Consider the following 18,679-nt stretch of genomic DNA (forward strand, 5'->3'; position numbering starts at 1 on the left):
TGGGGGCTACTCTTCTTTGTGGTGTGTGGGCTTCTCATTGCGGTGGCTTCTCTTGTTGCAGAGCATGGGCTCTAGGTACCTGGGCTTCAGTAGTTGTGGCACATGGGCTCAGTAGTTGTGGCTCACGGGCTGTAGAGTGAAGGCTCAGTAGTTGTGGCACACAGGCTTAGTTGCTCCAAGCCATGTGGGATCTTCCCAGACCAGGGATTGAACCCGTGTTCCCTGCATTGGCAGGCGGGTTCTTAACCACTGTGCCACCAGGGAAGTTGCTCTCAAAAATTTTTTAATGGGTTGTGCTTTGGTGATGTGTCAAAGAAATCTTTGTTTAACCCAAAGTCAAAGATTTAGCTTAGCATTCTTTTTTAGAATGTTTATTTGAAACTTACAGTATTTGCCACAAAGTTTTAATTTTTGTTGTGCTTCCTCTAGGCAGCATTTAGAACTTGAAGACATAGGACTGGCTTCTGTTCAGAAAGTTAACAGAACTAATTTCTTCTTCTTTAATACATCAGTTTATCAATTTATTATCAGTTATTTCTATGTTGTCTTTTTTTTTTCTTTTTTTCTTTCAGTACCAGCTCATCAAAAAAAGAGGGAAAATACGCTCTTTGATATTCACAGATCTCCAGCAAGAAGGAGTCATATCAGGTATGTTTTGTTAGTTTTTTTTTTTCTTTTCCGTACGCGGGCCTCTCACTGTTGTGGCCTCTCCTGTTGCGGAGCACAGGCTCCAGATGCTCAGGCTCAGTGGCCATGGCTCACGGGCCGAGCTGCTCCGCGCCATGTGGGATCTTCCTGGACCAGGGCACGAACCCGAATCCTCTGCATTGGCAGGCAGACTCTCAACCACTGCGCCACCAGGGAAGCCCTGAAATTGTAATTTTGATGACCTTCAATGGTATTGAATAAGTTTGCAGTCCACCCAGCAATGTATCAGAGTGCCAATTTTTCCATATTTCTGCCGGCAAAACGTATTTTCAAACTTTTGGATTTTTGCCAGTCTGAGAATTGAAAATGAAATCTTGGTTTATTTTTATATCTCTTATGAGAGTAATTTTTCATATGTTTAAAAGACATTTACTTTTTTCTGAAATGTCTGTTTATAAAGTTTGCCTATTTTTTAATAGGTTTTTGCTCTCTTTTTTTTTTGTTTAATAACTATTGCTAATTTTACAAAAATGTATGACCATGTGAAGGTTCTTGCTTTTTAATCTATTTTTAGTAGTTCTTTCTTTGTATAGCAGAGAGATCAGTCGTTTGTCACAAATTGCCAGTCTTTTTCCTCAGGTCAGAGTTTGTCTTTTAACTTTGCCTTTGGTTGTATTTACCAGAAAATTTTTTTTTTATGTCGTCAAATTTATCAGCCTACTAAGACTTTTAGATTTTGAATCATAGTTAGAAAAGCCTTCCCAAATCCAGAGTTTTAAGGAAGTTCACCTTTGTTTATTTTTATTTTATTTTTTTCCCATTTAGTATACTGATTTTTTTAAATTTAATTTTTATTGGAATATAGTTGATTTACAATGTTGTATTAGTTTCAGGTGTACAGCAAAGTGAATCAGTTATGCATATATAACCTTTGTTTATTTTTAATGTTTCATTTTTTACTTTTTAATTTTGATCCATTTGAATTTTATCCTTGTGTGAGATTTGTAGTATGGATCCAACGTTTTTCCCAGGTGGAAAATGAGTTGTCCCAACCTCATTTATTCAATAAGTCTATAATTTCTCCATTGATACCAGTTGCCACATTTATTATCAAATTATATATAATGTATAAATATTATATTACATAAAAGATGCCCCTGTCCTTTTTTTTCCCCCCATTATTCCATTCTTCATTCTTATATTTATTCTCAGGTGGTTATTTCTATATGTGAGAACAGTTAATTTCTGTATATTAATTTTGTACCCCACTTCTTTATTGGGAATGCCTCTAGCATGTCCCCATTAAGATTGATGATTAAGAAATAATATTTTGTGGTAATGGTATTATATCTTTGAGGGTTGGTGGTTGTTAATAATCTTGCCATTGGGGCTAATAGGATTTTTTGGGTTTTTTGGTTGTTTTTTTTGGGCCACACTGTGCTGCTTGTGGGATTTTATTATAGTTCCCGACCAGGTTTGAACCCAGGCCCTCCGCAGTGAAAGTGCGGAGTCCTAGCCACTGGACCGCCAGGGAATTCCTAGGGTTTGTGTTCCAATTAAGGATTTTGTACCTCAACCAGCTTTTGAGCCATTTTTACTTCAGTGTTGAATCTTAGCTTCTGATGATCTTTTTTCTGTACTTAATTTTTCCTATCAAAGTAATACATAGACTTGGTTCAAATAGCTACTAGACTAGGTTTAATAAAAGTAATATTCCCCAACCCACTTTTCCTCACCTTCAATCTTATTCTCATTTAGCAATCAATTTAAACATTTCTGCTTTTGGTTATTTTGATAGCTATTTCCATATACTATATAAATGACATTCTATTTCTTGTCTTTTGATTTCTTCCTCAGCCTTATACAGTTGTAACACTAACCTCAGTTCTTCTTTGGTCACAGGAAATTTGAATCATTATACTTGAATCTCCATTTTTGTTTCATTAACTATAGACAGTATCTTTTGACTCCTCACTTTTAAGATTAGGACCTTAATATCCACTCTCTCCACTTCACTCCTTCTACATTTTTATATTGCCAAGACTGATAACACTTACAGTTTGTTCTGGGACAGTTATTAAGCCTCACTTGATTTATTTCTAGGTTAATTCTAAGAGTTGAAAACCAATGAATAGTTTTTACATTTCTATGAGTAATGACAGTGTTTTTCATCATAGAGCTATGTAGAGTGCTAGAGTTAAATATCCTCTGTGGATTTTTTTTTTTTTTTTGCGGTATGCGGGCCTCTCACTGTTGTGGCCTCTCCCGTTGCGGAGCACAGGCTCCGGACGTGCAGGCTCAGCGGCCATGGCTCACGGGCCTAGCCGCTCCGCGGCATGTGGGATCTTCCTGGACCGGGGCACGAATCCGTTGTCCCCTGCATCAGCAGGTGGACTCTCAACCACTGCGCCACCAGGGAAGCCCTCCTCTGTGGATTTTATTACTACCTCTGGCCACTCAATGGGAAATGCTCCTGGAATTAAGTTTATTCTTTCATTCAACAAATCTATGTTGTATATCTTCTGTACACACCAAATATCATTCAAGGCATTGGATATTCAGAAGTTAAAAATGTAAAAATCCCTGTTCTCTCGGAGCTTACATTCTACTAGAGGGAGATAAACTAATGGATACATAAACATAGTGTGTCAGATCGTGACAAATGCTTGGAAGAAGATAGTGGGGTGAAGGGGAACATAGAGTTCAAAGGGATAGGAATGGGGGCGATTGTATCACCTTCTGCACAGCCTACATATTCCTTCAGGGACAGGAATGTGTGGGGCTTCTTGAAGTGATTCTTGTAAATGGAGAAAAAGGACCCAGTGAGATCTCCTGATAGTCTCAGTAAAGGTGATGATTTCAAGAGTTCTCCTTTTTTAAAAAATAAACAAATAATTTATTTGTTTAGCTGCGCTGGGTCTTAATTGAGTCGTGTGGGATCTTTAGTTGCAGCATGTGGGATCGTAGTTGTGGCATGTAGGATCTAGTTCCCTGACCAGAATTCCGGCCCTCTGCATTGGGAATTCGGAGTCTTAACCATTGGACCACCAGGGAAGTCCCAAGAATTCTCCTTTTTAACATTCAAGTAGTCTCAAGTTTTCCTAGCTTCTGAACATACCAAAGCATTCATATTTTTTTTTGTCAGATGACATCTCTCCTAATGTCGTCTTTCTGTTCCACTTTGGGGGGATACTTTTTTAGACCTGCAGCAAAGTGACTGCTGTGGGACTTAAGATTGCTTTCATGGTTTGGATCCACCACTTACTGGATCTGATGTCTTTCTCCTTTTTGCTTTACTGTATCATTTTGCAGGAATATAATCTCAAGTAATTTACTCAGAAAGAATGTGTGGAAGTCAACTTTGCATCTTTGAAAATGTCTTTTATTTTCATAGTTCCCAGTTTTGTGAGTTAAGAGAATTGTAGATCCAAATAGGTTTCCTCTAAACCTTTAAAGTTCTTGCTTCACCGTACTCTATGACATATTGTTGCTGTTGAGAATTCAGTCTGGTTTAATATCTTGTTTCTTTGTAGATGCACATAAATAAATATATATATATATATATATGTGTATATATATATTTTTGTTTGTTCAGTTTTTTGAGCCTCTTGCTCTAGGCCCTATTGGTTTGGAGATTTTTTTTTTTCAACTCTGGGATATTTTCTTGTATTATTTTTTGTTAGGTTTCTTCTCTTCATTTTTTTCCTCTTCTGCTTAATAACTACTGTTATGTTAGTCCAACATTGGTCCTCTGTGGCTCTTGCCTTTTCTCTCATTTTTCTTTGTCGTTTTTGCACGCCCCTTTTTTTTCCTGAGAGATTTTATTCTTTTTATCTTCCATCCTTGCAATTCTATTTAGGCAAACATTAAAAAAATTTTTTTTTGCGGTACACGGGCCTCTCACTGTTGTGGCCTCTCCCGTTGTGGAGCACAGGCTCCGGACGCACAGGCTCAGCGGCCGTGGCTCACGGACCTAACCGCTTCGCGGCATGTGGGATCTTCCTGGACTGGGGCACGAACCCACGTCCCCTGCATCGGCAGGTGGACTCCCAACCACTGCGCCACCAGGGAAGCCCTAAAAAAATTGTTTTGAATAGCTTTCTTGTTCTCTGATTTTTCATAGCATTCTGTTTTTATTTCATATTATCTTGAGTCTCTTCCATGATATTTTTGGTAAACATTTGTTGTGAAAACACATAATAAAATAAAAAACCTAATTAGCTCGCAAATAGTTAACATATCCAAAGGACAGTTTCTTATCTAGTAAAAACTATGCTCTAACCACAAAGGACTGGAATAGCATCACTGATGTCTCAGTTAGCTTTTTTTTTTTTTCTGCAGTACGCGGGCCTCTCACTGTTGTGGCCCCTCCCGTTGCGGAGCACAGGCTCTGGACGCGCAGGCTCAGCGGCCATGGCTCACAGGCCCAGCCGCTCCGCGGCATGCGGGATCTTCCCAGACCAGGGCACGAACCCGTGTCCCCTGCATCGGCAGGCGGACTCTCAACGACTGCGCCACCAGGGAAGCCCTCACTTAGCTTTTTTTAAAAAAAAGCTTTATTAAGATCCACATCATATAATTCAGCTTTTTTTTTTTTTTTTTGGTATATTCACAGATAACTGGAACTGTTGCCACAGACAATTTTAAATACTGTTTCATCTGCTTAGCAAGAAACCTGTTCTCTTTAACTCTAACTTTCCTACAACTACCTCTATGCTCTAAGTCCTAAGCAACCAGTAATCTGCTTTCTTTCCTCATAGGTTTGCCTATTCTGGGCATTTTGTAAAAATGAGAATATAATATGTGGTCTTTGTGACTGGCTTCTTTCAGTTTACATGTTTTCTAGGTTCATACATGTTGAAGCATTTATCAGTACTTCCTTCCTTTTTATTGTCAAATGATGTTCCAAGGTAGGACTATGTCACATTTTGTCCATCTACTCATTGGTTGATGGTCATTTGAGTTGTTTCCAGCTTTTGGCTATTATGAATAACGGTGCTATAAAAATTTATGTACAAGTTTTTATGTGGATATATGTGTTTTGTTTTTTTTTTTGGCCATGCTGTGTGGCTTGTGGGATCTCAGTTCCCCAACCAGAGATCGAACCTGCCTGCATCCTTGGCAGTGAAAGCATGGAGTCTTAACCACTCTACTGCCAGGGAATTCCCGGATATATTTTTGTATTTCTCTTGACAATATATCTCAGGGTAGAATTATTGGGTCATGTGATTACTTTATGCTTAATCATTTAAGAACTGCTTGAATGTTTTCCAAAGTGACTACACCATTTGACATTCTCTCCAGCAGTGTATGGGACTTTCAGTTTTTCACATCCTCCCCAGCGCTTAATATTGTCTGACTTTTTGATTCTGGCTGTCCTAACGAGTATGAAATGTATCTCATTGTGGTTTTTGAATAGCACTTCCCTGATTACTAATGATATGAGGCATCTTTTCATGTGCTTATTAGCCATTTTAAAAGTTTCCTTTGAGAACTGTCTCTTTGTGTCCAGTGCCTATGTAAAAATTGGCACTAAAAAAAAATTTTTTTTTTTTTTTTGTGGTACGCGGGCCTCTCACTGTCGTGGCCTCTCCCGCTGCGGAGCACAGGCTCCAGATGCACAGGCTCAGCAGCCATGGCTCACGGGCCCAGCCGCTCCGCGGCATGTGGGACCCTCCCAGACTGGGGCAGAAACCCGTGTCCCCTGCATCGGCAGGTGGACTCCCAACCACTGCACCACCAGGGAAGCCCTGTGTTGTCTTTTTATCATTGACTTGTAAGAGCTCTTTATATATTCTAGATTCAAATTCCTTACCAGATATATGATTTGCAAATATTGTATCCTATTTTGTGAGTTGTTACTTTCTTGATGGTATTCTTTCAAGCACAAAAGACTTTAATTTTGATGAGGTTCAGTTTATCTTTTTTGTTGTTGTTCATTTTTCATGTCATATCTAAGAATCCATCGCCATATCTACCGTCATGAAGATTTACTTCTGTGTTTTTTCCTAAGAGTTTATAGTTTTAGCTCTGTGTTTAGGTCTTTGATCCATTTTGACTTTTGTATATGGTGTGGCCCCTTCCCTTTTAAGGTCCACTCAGCTTTTTGTGGTATTGTTATACATGTTACGTTTATACATTTTACAAACCTAGCAATACGTTATTAAAGTTACTTATATAATTCTCTGTTACTTAAAAAAGTTGAGAGAAGAAAGTCAATCAAGTGCATGCTTAGAGCTTTTGGATAGTAACCTTTTATTTTATTATTCTGGTTCTCTTCATTTGTTCTTGTGCATTTGAGTTATCATCTGGAATCATTTCTTTAGCCCAATACTTACACTGTTGCTTCTGCCTACCTCATTTGTGCTATTTTCAGATATATTACATTTTTATATATTAGGCTTACCACACACACATACACACACACACACACACATACAGACATACACACACACACACACACACACACAGGGTAAATAAGAAACTTGGAAACAGGCATTTTCCTGATGGAGAGAAAGAAGTAGGAAAGAGGTTATATATCAGAATTGCAAAGATTGAGTAGGTAGTTATTGCAACAGTCTTTCTGAAGTTTTGGGAGACCTTAAAAACTGATGCAGGATGAAATGAAGGGACTTCTATTAATCAGGAGAAGGAATATTAGACAGGTTAAAGATCTTAATGAGAGTTGGGGAAAATCTGGCTTTGCTATTGTGGTTGGTGGGAATTGCAGTAAAATAGGGATGCACAGGCTGTGGACCATCCTTGAAAGCCAGTTTGAGTTTGAAGTAAATTAATTTACAATGATTCCATTTTGTATGATTTCCATAGATATCATAGAGATGTCATAAAGTATATTAATAATGAAGCATTTATTAAGTGTTATTTTTCCTCGAGGATGATTTTAGCTTGATACATTATCTACTCATTCCATAGTAGTTCTGATTGTAAACTATTTCTTTTCTTATTTCATCAAAAATACTTTATACATTTTATAAGAAATTCAAACAGGACATAAGTTTTTTTTTTTTTTTTTTTTCCAGGATATAAGTCTTAAGTGGAAAGCGGAAACGCTTGTCTCTCTGTAAACCAATATATTATTTTCTTTAGTGTCTGGACTGTTTTCTGATTATTTGGGAAAGGGGAAGTAAGAAGAGAAAAACATAAACTTTCTTTTCTAATAAGAGTTCGATTTTATTTATCAATCAGTGATAGACATTCCCTAAATTTGGATGCAAATTCAATTTGTTGCTTGATGCCTTTATGAACTACCCTATTTAAAAAATTATAGCCTCCCTCTCCTCCTCCTCCTGTTTTTCTTTTTTATCTGTAGAACTTACCATGTTTTTACTTCATCAGATGTAAATTGCATGAGTATAGGGATCTTAATAAATATTTGCCAAATGAATGAGTGACTGTGTATATTTTCTACTGAGCTAATAGTAGATATGATGCTCAGAATGTGTTTTTAAAAGCCCTTTGCTGCTGTAATGATTTTAAGGATTTTACTCTTTAAATAGGAGAAAGAAGCATGCCATTCATAGTAGTGACACAACTTCTTCTGATGAAGAACGCTTTGAAAGAAGGAAATCAAAGAGCATGGCAAGAGCAAGAAATAGGTTAGTAAAGTTTTACTTGTTATTTCCATGATAGAAAAAAGGAATAACAGTTTAAACTTTTTGAATGTGATTCTTACCTGTACTAGCATTTTGCTAACAGTGATACTTAACACATATTTTAGTCTAGAGTAATATACCGACTTGGTATTTACTTAGTAATTTTTAGAGTAGAAATCTAACCTTGGGAAACTTCCCATAAATTACTTGCTTTGTAAGTACTCAATAAAATAGTGTGTGGGAAGGTAAAGAAAGAGCTAGTGGAAGAGGCCAACCTCTTGGACAGTCTTTTTCAGTACCTCTCCTCTAATCCAAATCCACTTAATGAGGTTGATTTTAGATGCTTATAATGATTATTAGCACTCAAGAGTAAGTAGAATTATTTCAGGAGCCCTTGGGTTTTGTTGGAAAACTTGTTTTAGCTCTGGTGATCTTTGCTAAACTAGAGTAAATGACTCATTGCTACATGGCTCACTAAAATCTTGAGACTTTTCAGTGGGTGAGAGAATCAGTATTTTGTCTAGTAAGTTACTAAAGCATCAAATTATAATTTATCCTTTAAAATTTAAGTTAATTTTCTAGCTTATATTTATAATACTAACGGTATATTTTATTTAGAAATTTTACGTTTAGGAAAGCATTTCTATAATTTGGCATTATATATCTATTGTAGGAATACCAAGTTTTCAGTTAGCTGGTCTTGGAAACAAGTTTGGGTTGGTGTAGATTGTATGCTAAAAAGAGTTCCACATGTGGATGATGGAAAGAAAATGTAAGAGAAAAATCTAAGTTTAAATAAAAGAATTCAATGCCTCTTTAATCTGAACTATTCTGTTACCTGCTTTGGAAATAGATTTTTAAAGTAAGTTAGGATTCAGAAATGTCAGTGAAAGTACATTCATTGTAGAAGCTATACTTTTTTTAGGCTATTTATGTCATCTTTTGGTGTTTATGCAATGTTAAAAGAGGAAGTAGATTATATTTTCTTAGGGGTAATTACATTAATATCATATAGGATTTTAAGTAGCTAAAAATGTATTTTAAGGTAGTTACACAAACGATAATGCTTAGTTTTCAAAATAGGGTCTAAAATTGGTTTCCCTTGAATAAAACGGAGGGAAATTTATTTCTTCAATCATGTAAACTGAGTAGACATACCCACATAATATCTGAGGATAAATTTAAATGTTATAATAAAGCTTGAGTTCATTTAATGCCATATATTATAGTATTTATAGTAGGTCTTTTTATTTTATGCTTATATAATGTGGAATATCAGGTTTGTTAAGTTTTCTAATTTAGACTAGATTGGGCTTTTTGGACAAAGAGATTCATGATCTTATTTGCTTTCTCTAGTGAATAAATTTATTTCTGGCCTGTTGAAAAGAATTTAGGAAAAGTAATTTAAAAATATGAAATCTCTTGTCATTTTCTGGGTTATGAGAAAAGGGAGGAAGATGAAAATGTGTCAACAAAGATTTAAACTTGCTTATGACATTAAGAATATGAAACTTTAATGCTATCTACTTGAATGTTTATGAATTTCAGATGTTTGCCTATGAACTTAAGAGCAGAAGATTTAGCTAGTGGTATTCTCCGAGAACGTGTCAAAGTGGGTGCAAGCTTGGCTGATGTTGATCCAATGAACATTGATAAATCAGTAAGTTTTGTAAATGTTTTTCTATAAATAGTTTTTTTTTTTAAAGGTCATTACTTGTTTCTAACACAACACACAATAAAAGTAGAAGATCACCATTGTTAGTGGGGTTTTTTTTTTCGTTGTTGTTCTTTTGTCATGCGGCATGCAAGATCTTAGTTCCCCAACCAGGGATTGAACCTGTGCCCCCTGCAGTGGAAGCACAGAGTCCTAACCACTGGACCTGCAGGGAATTCCCCAAAGTATAGTTTTTTGAACTCTGTTTAACTTTATATATGAACTTTATGTTTAAACTTCAGTTCCTGCTGAAGGCATATATTTTGGAATCATAAGATTATCTCATAAATTAAAAAGAAATCTATAAACGGTTAAAATTATTTTGTAATAAACTTTTCCACTTCTTTCCAAGGTGCGATTTGATAGCATAGGTGGATTGAGCCATCATATTCATGCACTAAAGGAAATGGTAGTATTCCCACTTTTATATCCAGAAATTTTTGAAAAATTTAAAATTCAGCCTCCAAGGTGAGTAATGTCCTAGATGTTTATTATTTTTATTACTGTTAATTTATCAAATTTCAATTAGTAGGTGATTATAAATCTAAATATTATTTATAAATATTTCATATGTATTTATTTGATGTGTTCTAGCAATGAGAATTAGGAATGAAATTTTATTATTCAGGGCTCAAAAGCTGTGGTACTAAGTGTGTTCTTGAAGTTTATATTTCAGCATTTAAGAGTCAGACACAGGATGAGATTCTTTACACAGGCCTTGAATTTACAAGTGGATTGCCTAAGTGGGTTTTCCTTAATTTGGTCTTCTAATAGCATTCAGTTTCATACGGTATACTGGTTAGTCTTTGAAAGCACAGTTTCAGCGAAGTGTTGCTTTGACTCATTGATGTGGTATTTTTGAAATGGTAAGCTTGATAGTTTAATTTTATGATCAGATTAATTGTGTTTGATCATGAGGTGGTTAGCTAGTTAACTATTAGGAAAGGCTGAGAAATTATGTCAGAGGAAATTGGGCAGAATAAAATACTTTGAAGATGTGCATACAGACTTAAACTGTGAAATATCCCTTTTTATTTCTAATTTATTATTCATGTGTTTCTAATTTATTATTCATGTGTTTAAGGATGCAGAAAATCTTGTTAAAGAGTCATCTTCTATTTGAGTGGGTTAAGAGTTGGCCTGTAATTCTGCAGTGGCTTTTAGAAATCATAGTAGCAATTTATTTACTTCTTATATGATATAACTTGAATTTTAAAAATAATTGTTATTTTTTTCAAAGCCATTAAAGTAGTATAGCCTTGGGAGAAACTTTAAAAAATGGAGTTATAAACAAAAAGTATTATAAGCAGAAAGTAATCCTACTCCTTAGGGATGAACAGCTTTCTTTTATATATGTATGCATATATTAAGTTTATATTTTGCCTGTATTATGCACATTTAAACATTTAATATAAATGAGATTATTCAATAATACCCTTATGTAACTTTATTTTTCACTTTACAATGTATTATAGGCACCTTTCCATATCCATAATGTGTGTATTATTCTTTTTGACATCATACTAGTGTTTAAATTACAGATGTAGTGGTGTATTTATCTGTCCCTTGTTAGTAGATAGCATTTAGGTTTTTTAAAAAAATCTATCTTTATCACTTTCTTTTGATTATTTCTACATGATATAATCTAAAATGTGAAATTTCTGGGTCATAGGGAAAGTACCTTTAAAATTTTGATGTAGCTTGCCAAATTACTCTACTCTGATTGAACTATTTCTTGTGTACCAAAGCTTGGTTCTTTGAGAACATCCTTGAGGACTTTCAACAAAGTGAAACTTTTGTCTGTATATTACAAAAAGCTATATCAGTGTCTAATAATAATAAAATATACATCAGTACAAAATTATATGGGAGGTGCATGCTTTTGTATTGGTTATTAGTGCTGGTGGTAACATTTATCTACTTTTATTGATTCTTTATTCCTCTAGGGGCTGTTTGTTTTATGGCCCTCCTGGCACAGGTAAAACCTTGGTTGCCAGAGCGTTAGCTAATGAGTGCAGTCAAGGAGACAAAAAGGTGGCTTTTTTTATGCGAAAAGGAGCAGACTGTCTAAGTAAGTGGGTTGGCGAATCTGAGCGGCAACTTAGGCTTCTTTTTGATCAGGTAAGTGAAGTCAGGTAATACGAGAATATCTTCTTTAGAATACTTAACACGTTTGGTCTATAAATACAAACTGTTCATGACGAGTTGTATTTTCCAATCAATTCCAGTCAATTTCCAATGTTAAATTTAGGATCAGTAATCTGAATTTGTATGCCTTAGAGGTATTCAATAGCAATTTCACTAGTACTAATTTAAGATGATTCACAAAATATTTACTGAGGTGGCTACTAGGCATATAATACCATGTTAAGTGCTTTTGAGAACCCTGGATATAACATATATATCACTAGATTATAATCTAACTGAGGAAGTAGAACAAGCATAAAAAGTTAAATATCTGTGCAAGAAATCTCAGGAAGCAGTATATTCTTTATTTTCGTAAGTTGTAAATATGGTATTAGAAGAACTCAGTATTAAATGAATGCTTTTAAAAGGCAGAATAAGGTGAGTGAATAATATCATGTAGGCTGTCTTTACTACTTATATATAACAGTAACTTTAAAAATATCATTTCCTAATACTTACAAAAATTAGTCCTGATATAAATTTACTTTTAATTATTTGAGCTACTGAAGGAAGTCATTCATACTTGGTAATGCAACTTATATTTTGTTATGTCTAAGGAAATTCACATGACATTTAAAAAAATGCTTTCAGCAAGCATTTGTTGAAGACCCATTACTGAGTTGATGTGTATCAAAGTCCTTTGTAATTGGTAAAGCACTTCAAATATTTTTAGTTAAATTAGTATTAAAAACTGCTGTGTTCTAGGTAACGGGGGCTCTAGAAAGAGGAATAAAATAAAATTCCTAGCCTCAAGGTGCTCAATGTCCATTGGGAAGTCAAACATATGCAGTCTTCATGTTTAAAGAGAATTTAATAATAATTGGAAAATAATATAAAATAACATTGGTGGATTAGGGAAGAGTTAGCTTGGGAATGCTGGCAAATTGTCCATGACTTAATTTTAAATTTTTGACAGACTTATTCCTTTTGCCTCTTCCTACTGGGGTAGGAATGTCTCTTGGTTTCATTCAAAACCATAGCATTAATCTGCTTTTTAAATCTGTATTTACTTTGTTTCATAGATTTCTTTGTGGGTAAGAGTATTTGAAATGTGTGCTTTCTTTTTAAAAAAAACTGCTCATAGTCATTTTTGTCTTTTTAAATGTGAAGAGTCTACATTCCTAAATTAAGTATATGATCTATTCACTAAATGAGATGAAGGAGGTACAGTCGGCCTTCCATATCTGCTGGTTCCACATCCACAGATTCAGGCAACAATTTCATCTCCAGTTGGTTGAATCCACAGATGTGGAATCCATGGATATGTAGGGCTGACTGTGCTACGCTATTTTATATAGGGGACTTGAGCATCCTCGTATTTTGGTATCTGCAGGGAGTCCTGGAACCAGTCTACCATGGATACTGAGGGGTGACTGTACAATATATTGGCTAAGAGTTTGGCCTTTGGTATCAGAAAAGTGTTAGTTTATCTTTAGCTCTACTGTTAAGTATGTAACTTTAAGTAAATGAAAGCATCTGATCCTTATTTGCATCGTCTATAAAATGGGGGAAATAATACCTATCTAACTGGACTACTTTGAGTTTTTACCGAAAGGAAGTGTATACTGTTGACCCTTGAACAATACAGGGGTTAGGGGCACCAACCTCTGCGCATTTGAAAATCCGTGTATAACTTTTGACTCCCCGCAAACTTAACTACTAATAGCCTACTGTTGATAGGAAGCCTTACCAATAACATAAACAGCACGCATGTTTTGTATTGTGTATTATATACTGTATTCTTAAAATAAAGTAAGCTAGAGAGAAGAAAATGTTATTAAGAAAATCATAAAAGATCTACAGTACTGTACTGTATTTATCACAACCAAAATTTTATGTTGCCTGAATACAAGATGAATTCTCTCTCAACCTCCATCAATATTGTCTTATATGATACAAAACACTGTAGATGTTATATATATTACTAACACTAGACATCAAGAATGAAAAGATAATATGAAAAAGAAATTCATATTTATTACAGGTATAATGATTCATGCATTGATAACAAAGAAGCAGCAGTATGATTGTTTCATGGTAGCCTAGCCTATACACTAGTGAATGAATTGTTATAAAATTTTTATGGCATACACAAATTACAGTCATATTCATAATACAGTAATGGAAACATTGTTATATTAGGAAAAAAACTCTTAACTGTGATGATTGGCTGATATGCAGCTTCTCCAATTACGAGAGAGGGGCATGCTGTATAGTAATATAGTTCTTTGAAAGCAAAGGTGTAAAACTGTAAGAAAATGAACACATTATTAATTTTTTATTAAATATCACTCACCTTATACCTATGTAAGGATATGCTGGCCGTTTCAGTACAAGTCTTGCACACGATAGTCTACACAATGAATACTTTAAGTGGTAATTATGACAAAAATGTCTCATACAGTTCTTGCTGTACAGTTATTAGATTTTCACATGAAGACACTGGCACACATACATAATAGAAAGTTTATTAACTGTACAGAATGATGATTGTTTACTATTCATTAAATGGAAGTGGATTATCATAAAGGTCTTCATCTTTGTCATCTTCATGTTGAGCTGGCTGAGGCGGAGGAGGAAGAGGAGGGGTTGGACTTGCTGTCTCAGGGGTGGCAGAGGTGCAAGAGGTGGAGGAGATGCAAGGCACGGCAGGAGAGACAGGCACACTTGGTGTAACTTTATGAAAATACTTCATAATTTCTGCTTGACGTTTTTGCTTTTTCATTTCTCTAAAAATATTTCTGTATGGTACCAATTCTTCCACCGTTTGCTCTAGTCTCAGTGCCCATGTCATAGACAGGTCCATGTGGTAAAACCAGTCAGAAGCAGTTTTGAGTAATCGGAACATTTCTGCCAGATTGTCTAAAGTCAATTTGTTTTCTGGCACTGCTTCTTCTACATCTTCTTTCTCATTGCCTGACACTAGTTCGGAAGCACTCATATCCATCTTCTGGATATTTCGTCTTCTGTCAGTGCCTCTGGTGTTATGTCTGTTAGCTCTTGAGTTTCTCCAAGATTCATATCTTGAGGCCCTTCATGCCCCACCTTTTTTTTTGGCCATATCTACAATCTCTTTTGTGATTTACTTAATTGGCTCTGTCATAAATCCTGTGAAGTCACCCACAGCATCGGGACACAGTTTTCTCCAGCAGGAATTTATCGTTTTGGGCTTGGTGACTTTCATGGCTTTTTCTAACAATAATGGAGAGAAATGGTGTAACCCTTCCAGACATTAATGATGTTCTCTCTATTGGGGCTCTCTTCCATAGTGTTGACAATCCTTTCCGTAGTGTCCTGTCTATAATGAGGCTTAAAAGTCCTTATGAACCCCTGATCTAGAGGCTGAATTAGAGTTGTTATGTTTGGGGACAAGTAGACCACTTCAGCATCTTTGGTATTGAACTCATCGAGTTCTGGGTGGCCAGGGACATTGTCCAATATCAAAAGAACTTTAAAAGTGGGTCTCTTACTGGAAAGGTGCTTCCTCACTTCAGGGATGAAGCATAGATGGAACCAATCCAGAAAAAGATTTCTCATTGTCCAGGCTTGCTTGTACAACCAAAAGATTGGCAGCTGGTGTTTATCTTTTCCCTTCAAGACTCAGGGAGTTAGCAGCTTTATAGATAAAGGCAGTCCTGATCGTAAACCCGACTGCATTTGCCCAAAACAGTAGAGTTAGCTTATCCCTTCCAGCCTTAAATCCTGGTGCTCATTTCTCTTCTTTACTAATAAATGTGAATAGGGCACTATTGTCTGCATTAAAAACCTGTTCAGGCAGATACCCTTTCTCATCAATGGTTTTCTTAATTGTGTCTGGGAACTTGTTTGCTACCTCTTGGTCAGCAGACGGTGCTTCTGTTACCTTGACATTTTGTTTTTTTAATTTTTAAAAAAATGTTTATTTTTTTTCAAAGAAAAATAGCAATAGCCAACTGGAAACCTACTTATTCTTCAACTCCAATTTTGTTTTCTTTAAATTTAGAAGTGACTTACTGATTTACTATTTTAAACAAACCCCAGCACTTCCCTGGTGGTCCAGTGGTAAAGAATCTGCCTTACAGTTCAGGAGACACGGGTTTGATCCCTGGTCAGGGAACTAAGATCCCACATGCCGTGGCCACTAAGCCCCTGCCAGAGCTCGTGTGCCTCAGCTAGAGAGCCTGCGTGCCGCAAACGACAGAACCCATGTGCTTTGGAACCTGCACGCCACAACTACAGAGCCCATGAGCCCTGGAGCCTATGTGCCACAGCTAGAGAGAGAAAATCCCGCATGCCGCAACTATAGAGAAGTCCGTGTGCTGCAATAAAGAGCCCCCGTGCCGCAACAAAAGGTCCCACATGCCTCAGCGAAGATCCCGCGTGCCGCAACTAAGACCCGGACGCAGCCAAAAATAAAATAAATAATAAATGTTTAAAAACAAACAAACCCTCCCTTTTCCCTTTACATGTTTACCATCTACTTATGCTGAATCCTTCCAAGGAGATTGCTCCAGCATATATCTCCAGGTCCTTGCTTTGCTTATTTTACTAAAAAATGCAAAACACAGTTCCATCTTGCATCTGAAGGGCTCCAATTGTCAAAAGTAGGAAAAAAACCCACTTTGGAATAGCCAGTTAACTTGAATAAAAAAAAATCCACACGAATGCCTTTTGGTTGGGGCAGGAATTCACTCCTATGTTCCCGGTAATATGATCCAGCTCCATAAATCTTTGTAATTCATCCTCCCTAGCCTATGCACATACCTCTATCTAAAATTATTTGCTGGCATTAATTTCTACAGGTTTAGATTTTTCATCTTCTTTTTGCTTTAAGTTTTCATAGAATGACCTTGCTTTTTCTTGAATTATATTAGAGTCTACAGGAATACTTTTCTTATATCCTGTATCCACATAAAAGCTGCATTTTCAATATGAGATAAAAAGGTATTTTGCAAAAAGTTCAAGGTTTCACACCTGTTGGTGTAGCTGCAACAAGAGCTTCAGGGATTTCCTTTTCTTCTTTTTTTTAAAATACCCCTTACGCTGGATTCATTTATCTTGAAATGGCTGCAACTGCAGCTGCAGACCTAAATCTACGATACATATCAAGCAATTCAACTTTTTCTTGTAATGTCATACCTTTTCTTTGCTTCTTGGGGGCACTTCCAGCATCAACAGTGGCACTTTGTATAGGTCCCATGGTGTTATTTAAAGTTTACCGTATTGCAGTAAACACAAAGAAAAATATGCAACATCACTTTAGGTAAAAAGAGATCACTTTTTACTGTGATATGTAATTTACTGGAGAGAGGAACTGCTCATGAGGAGAAGATTAGCATCACACGGCATTTTGAGCGGATACTTGCAACACTTGAGTTCAGCGCAAGAGCAACAGGAGGTGGCTATGAAATTATTACAGTAGTACAGTATGTACCACAGTTAATTTTATGCAGTTATGATTTAATACTGCATCTTTGTTTACATTTCTCTCGACTGTAAATGGAGCAGGTACAGTGTTTATTCATGTAAGTTTTGATAAATTTTAACTTTTTATGATAGATTTGTGTATATTTTATGGTAGTAAATGATAGACTAGTATCTACGTATATTTTATACACCCATGACATACTGTGTTCTTAATTTCTTCACTATTTCTAGGCTACCCAGTTCATCTGTGAGTTTCTTCAAATTGACATAAATCTCCCCCAAAATATTTTCAATATATTTATTGAAAAAAATCCACGTATACTAAGGTCAGCTGTAAAGTGCTTATCACAATAACCGGTGTTAAATACACTGTACTTCCTTTTTGCAATTGTGTGAGGCCATAGTTCTAAAAAAGAGCTGTGTTTCATGTATGTAAAAGTAATGATTAAATCTTTACTCTTCTTCTCTTATTACATAATTCTAGCCTTATAAAGTTTTTTTTTCAAAAGGGGCAAAGTTTTGTGGTTGAATTGTCTTTCATTTAAAGTTATTAGAGGGACTTCCCTGGTGGTGCAGTGGCTAAGAATCCACCTGCCAATGCAGGGGACATGGGTTGGAGCCGTGGTCCGGGAAGATCCCACATGCCGCGGAGCAGCTGAGCCCGTGAGCCACAACTACTGAGCCCGTGTGCCACAATTACTGAGCCCGTGTGCTGCAACTACTGAAGCCTGCTTGCCTAGAGCCCATGCTCTGTCCACAACAAGAGAAGCCACCACAGTGAGAAGCCCATGCACCACAATGAAGAATAGCCCCCGCTCGCCACAACTAGAGAAAGCCCATGCGCAGCAACAAAGACCCAATGCAGCCAAAAATAAATAAATTAAAAAAAAAAATTATTAGAGAACACTGGAAGTTTAATGAACATCGTTATCAGTAAGGGAGAAATGAAAAATTGTATCCATTCTTTAATAAGCTGACCTTCCTGTGAACTAAGAATTAGCTTTAAGTAATTTTGAAATGAAAATAAACTCTATTAATTTGAGTTAATTATATAACAGTTTTCATTTGTAATTAAAATTTATTTACCTTAAATCAAGTTCCTACATAGATC

The 18,679-nt window shown here is 36.0% G+C and overlaps 1 protein-coding gene across 2 annotated transcripts in view; it reads left to right on the forward strand.

The window, feature by feature from the left end:
* Window positions 1–18,679, forward strand: part of ATAD2B (ATPase family AAA domain containing 2B) — a 152,926-nt gene that overhangs the window by 36,813 nt on the left and 97,434 nt on the right. For both annotated transcript variants that reach the window (XM_065890897.1, XM_065890898.1), the window contains exons 8-12: window positions 573–648; window positions 8,166–8,264; window positions 9,810–9,921; window positions 10,328–10,443; window positions 11,922–12,096. In XM_065890897.1, coding sequence (XP_065746969.1) covers window positions 573–648; window positions 8,166–8,264; window positions 9,810–9,921; window positions 10,328–10,443; window positions 11,922–12,096 — 578 coding nt within the window. The remainder of the gene's footprint in view (window positions 1–572; window positions 649–8,165; window positions 8,265–9,809; window positions 9,922–10,327; window positions 10,444–11,921; window positions 12,097–18,679) is intronic.

Source organism: Phocoena phocoena, chromosome 14 (genome assembly GCF_963924675.1).
Source record: "Phocoena phocoena chromosome 14, mPhoPho1.1, whole genome shotgun sequence".
Taxonomy (NCBI): domain Eukaryota; kingdom Metazoa; phylum Chordata; class Mammalia; order Artiodactyla; family Phocoenidae; genus Phocoena; species Phocoena phocoena.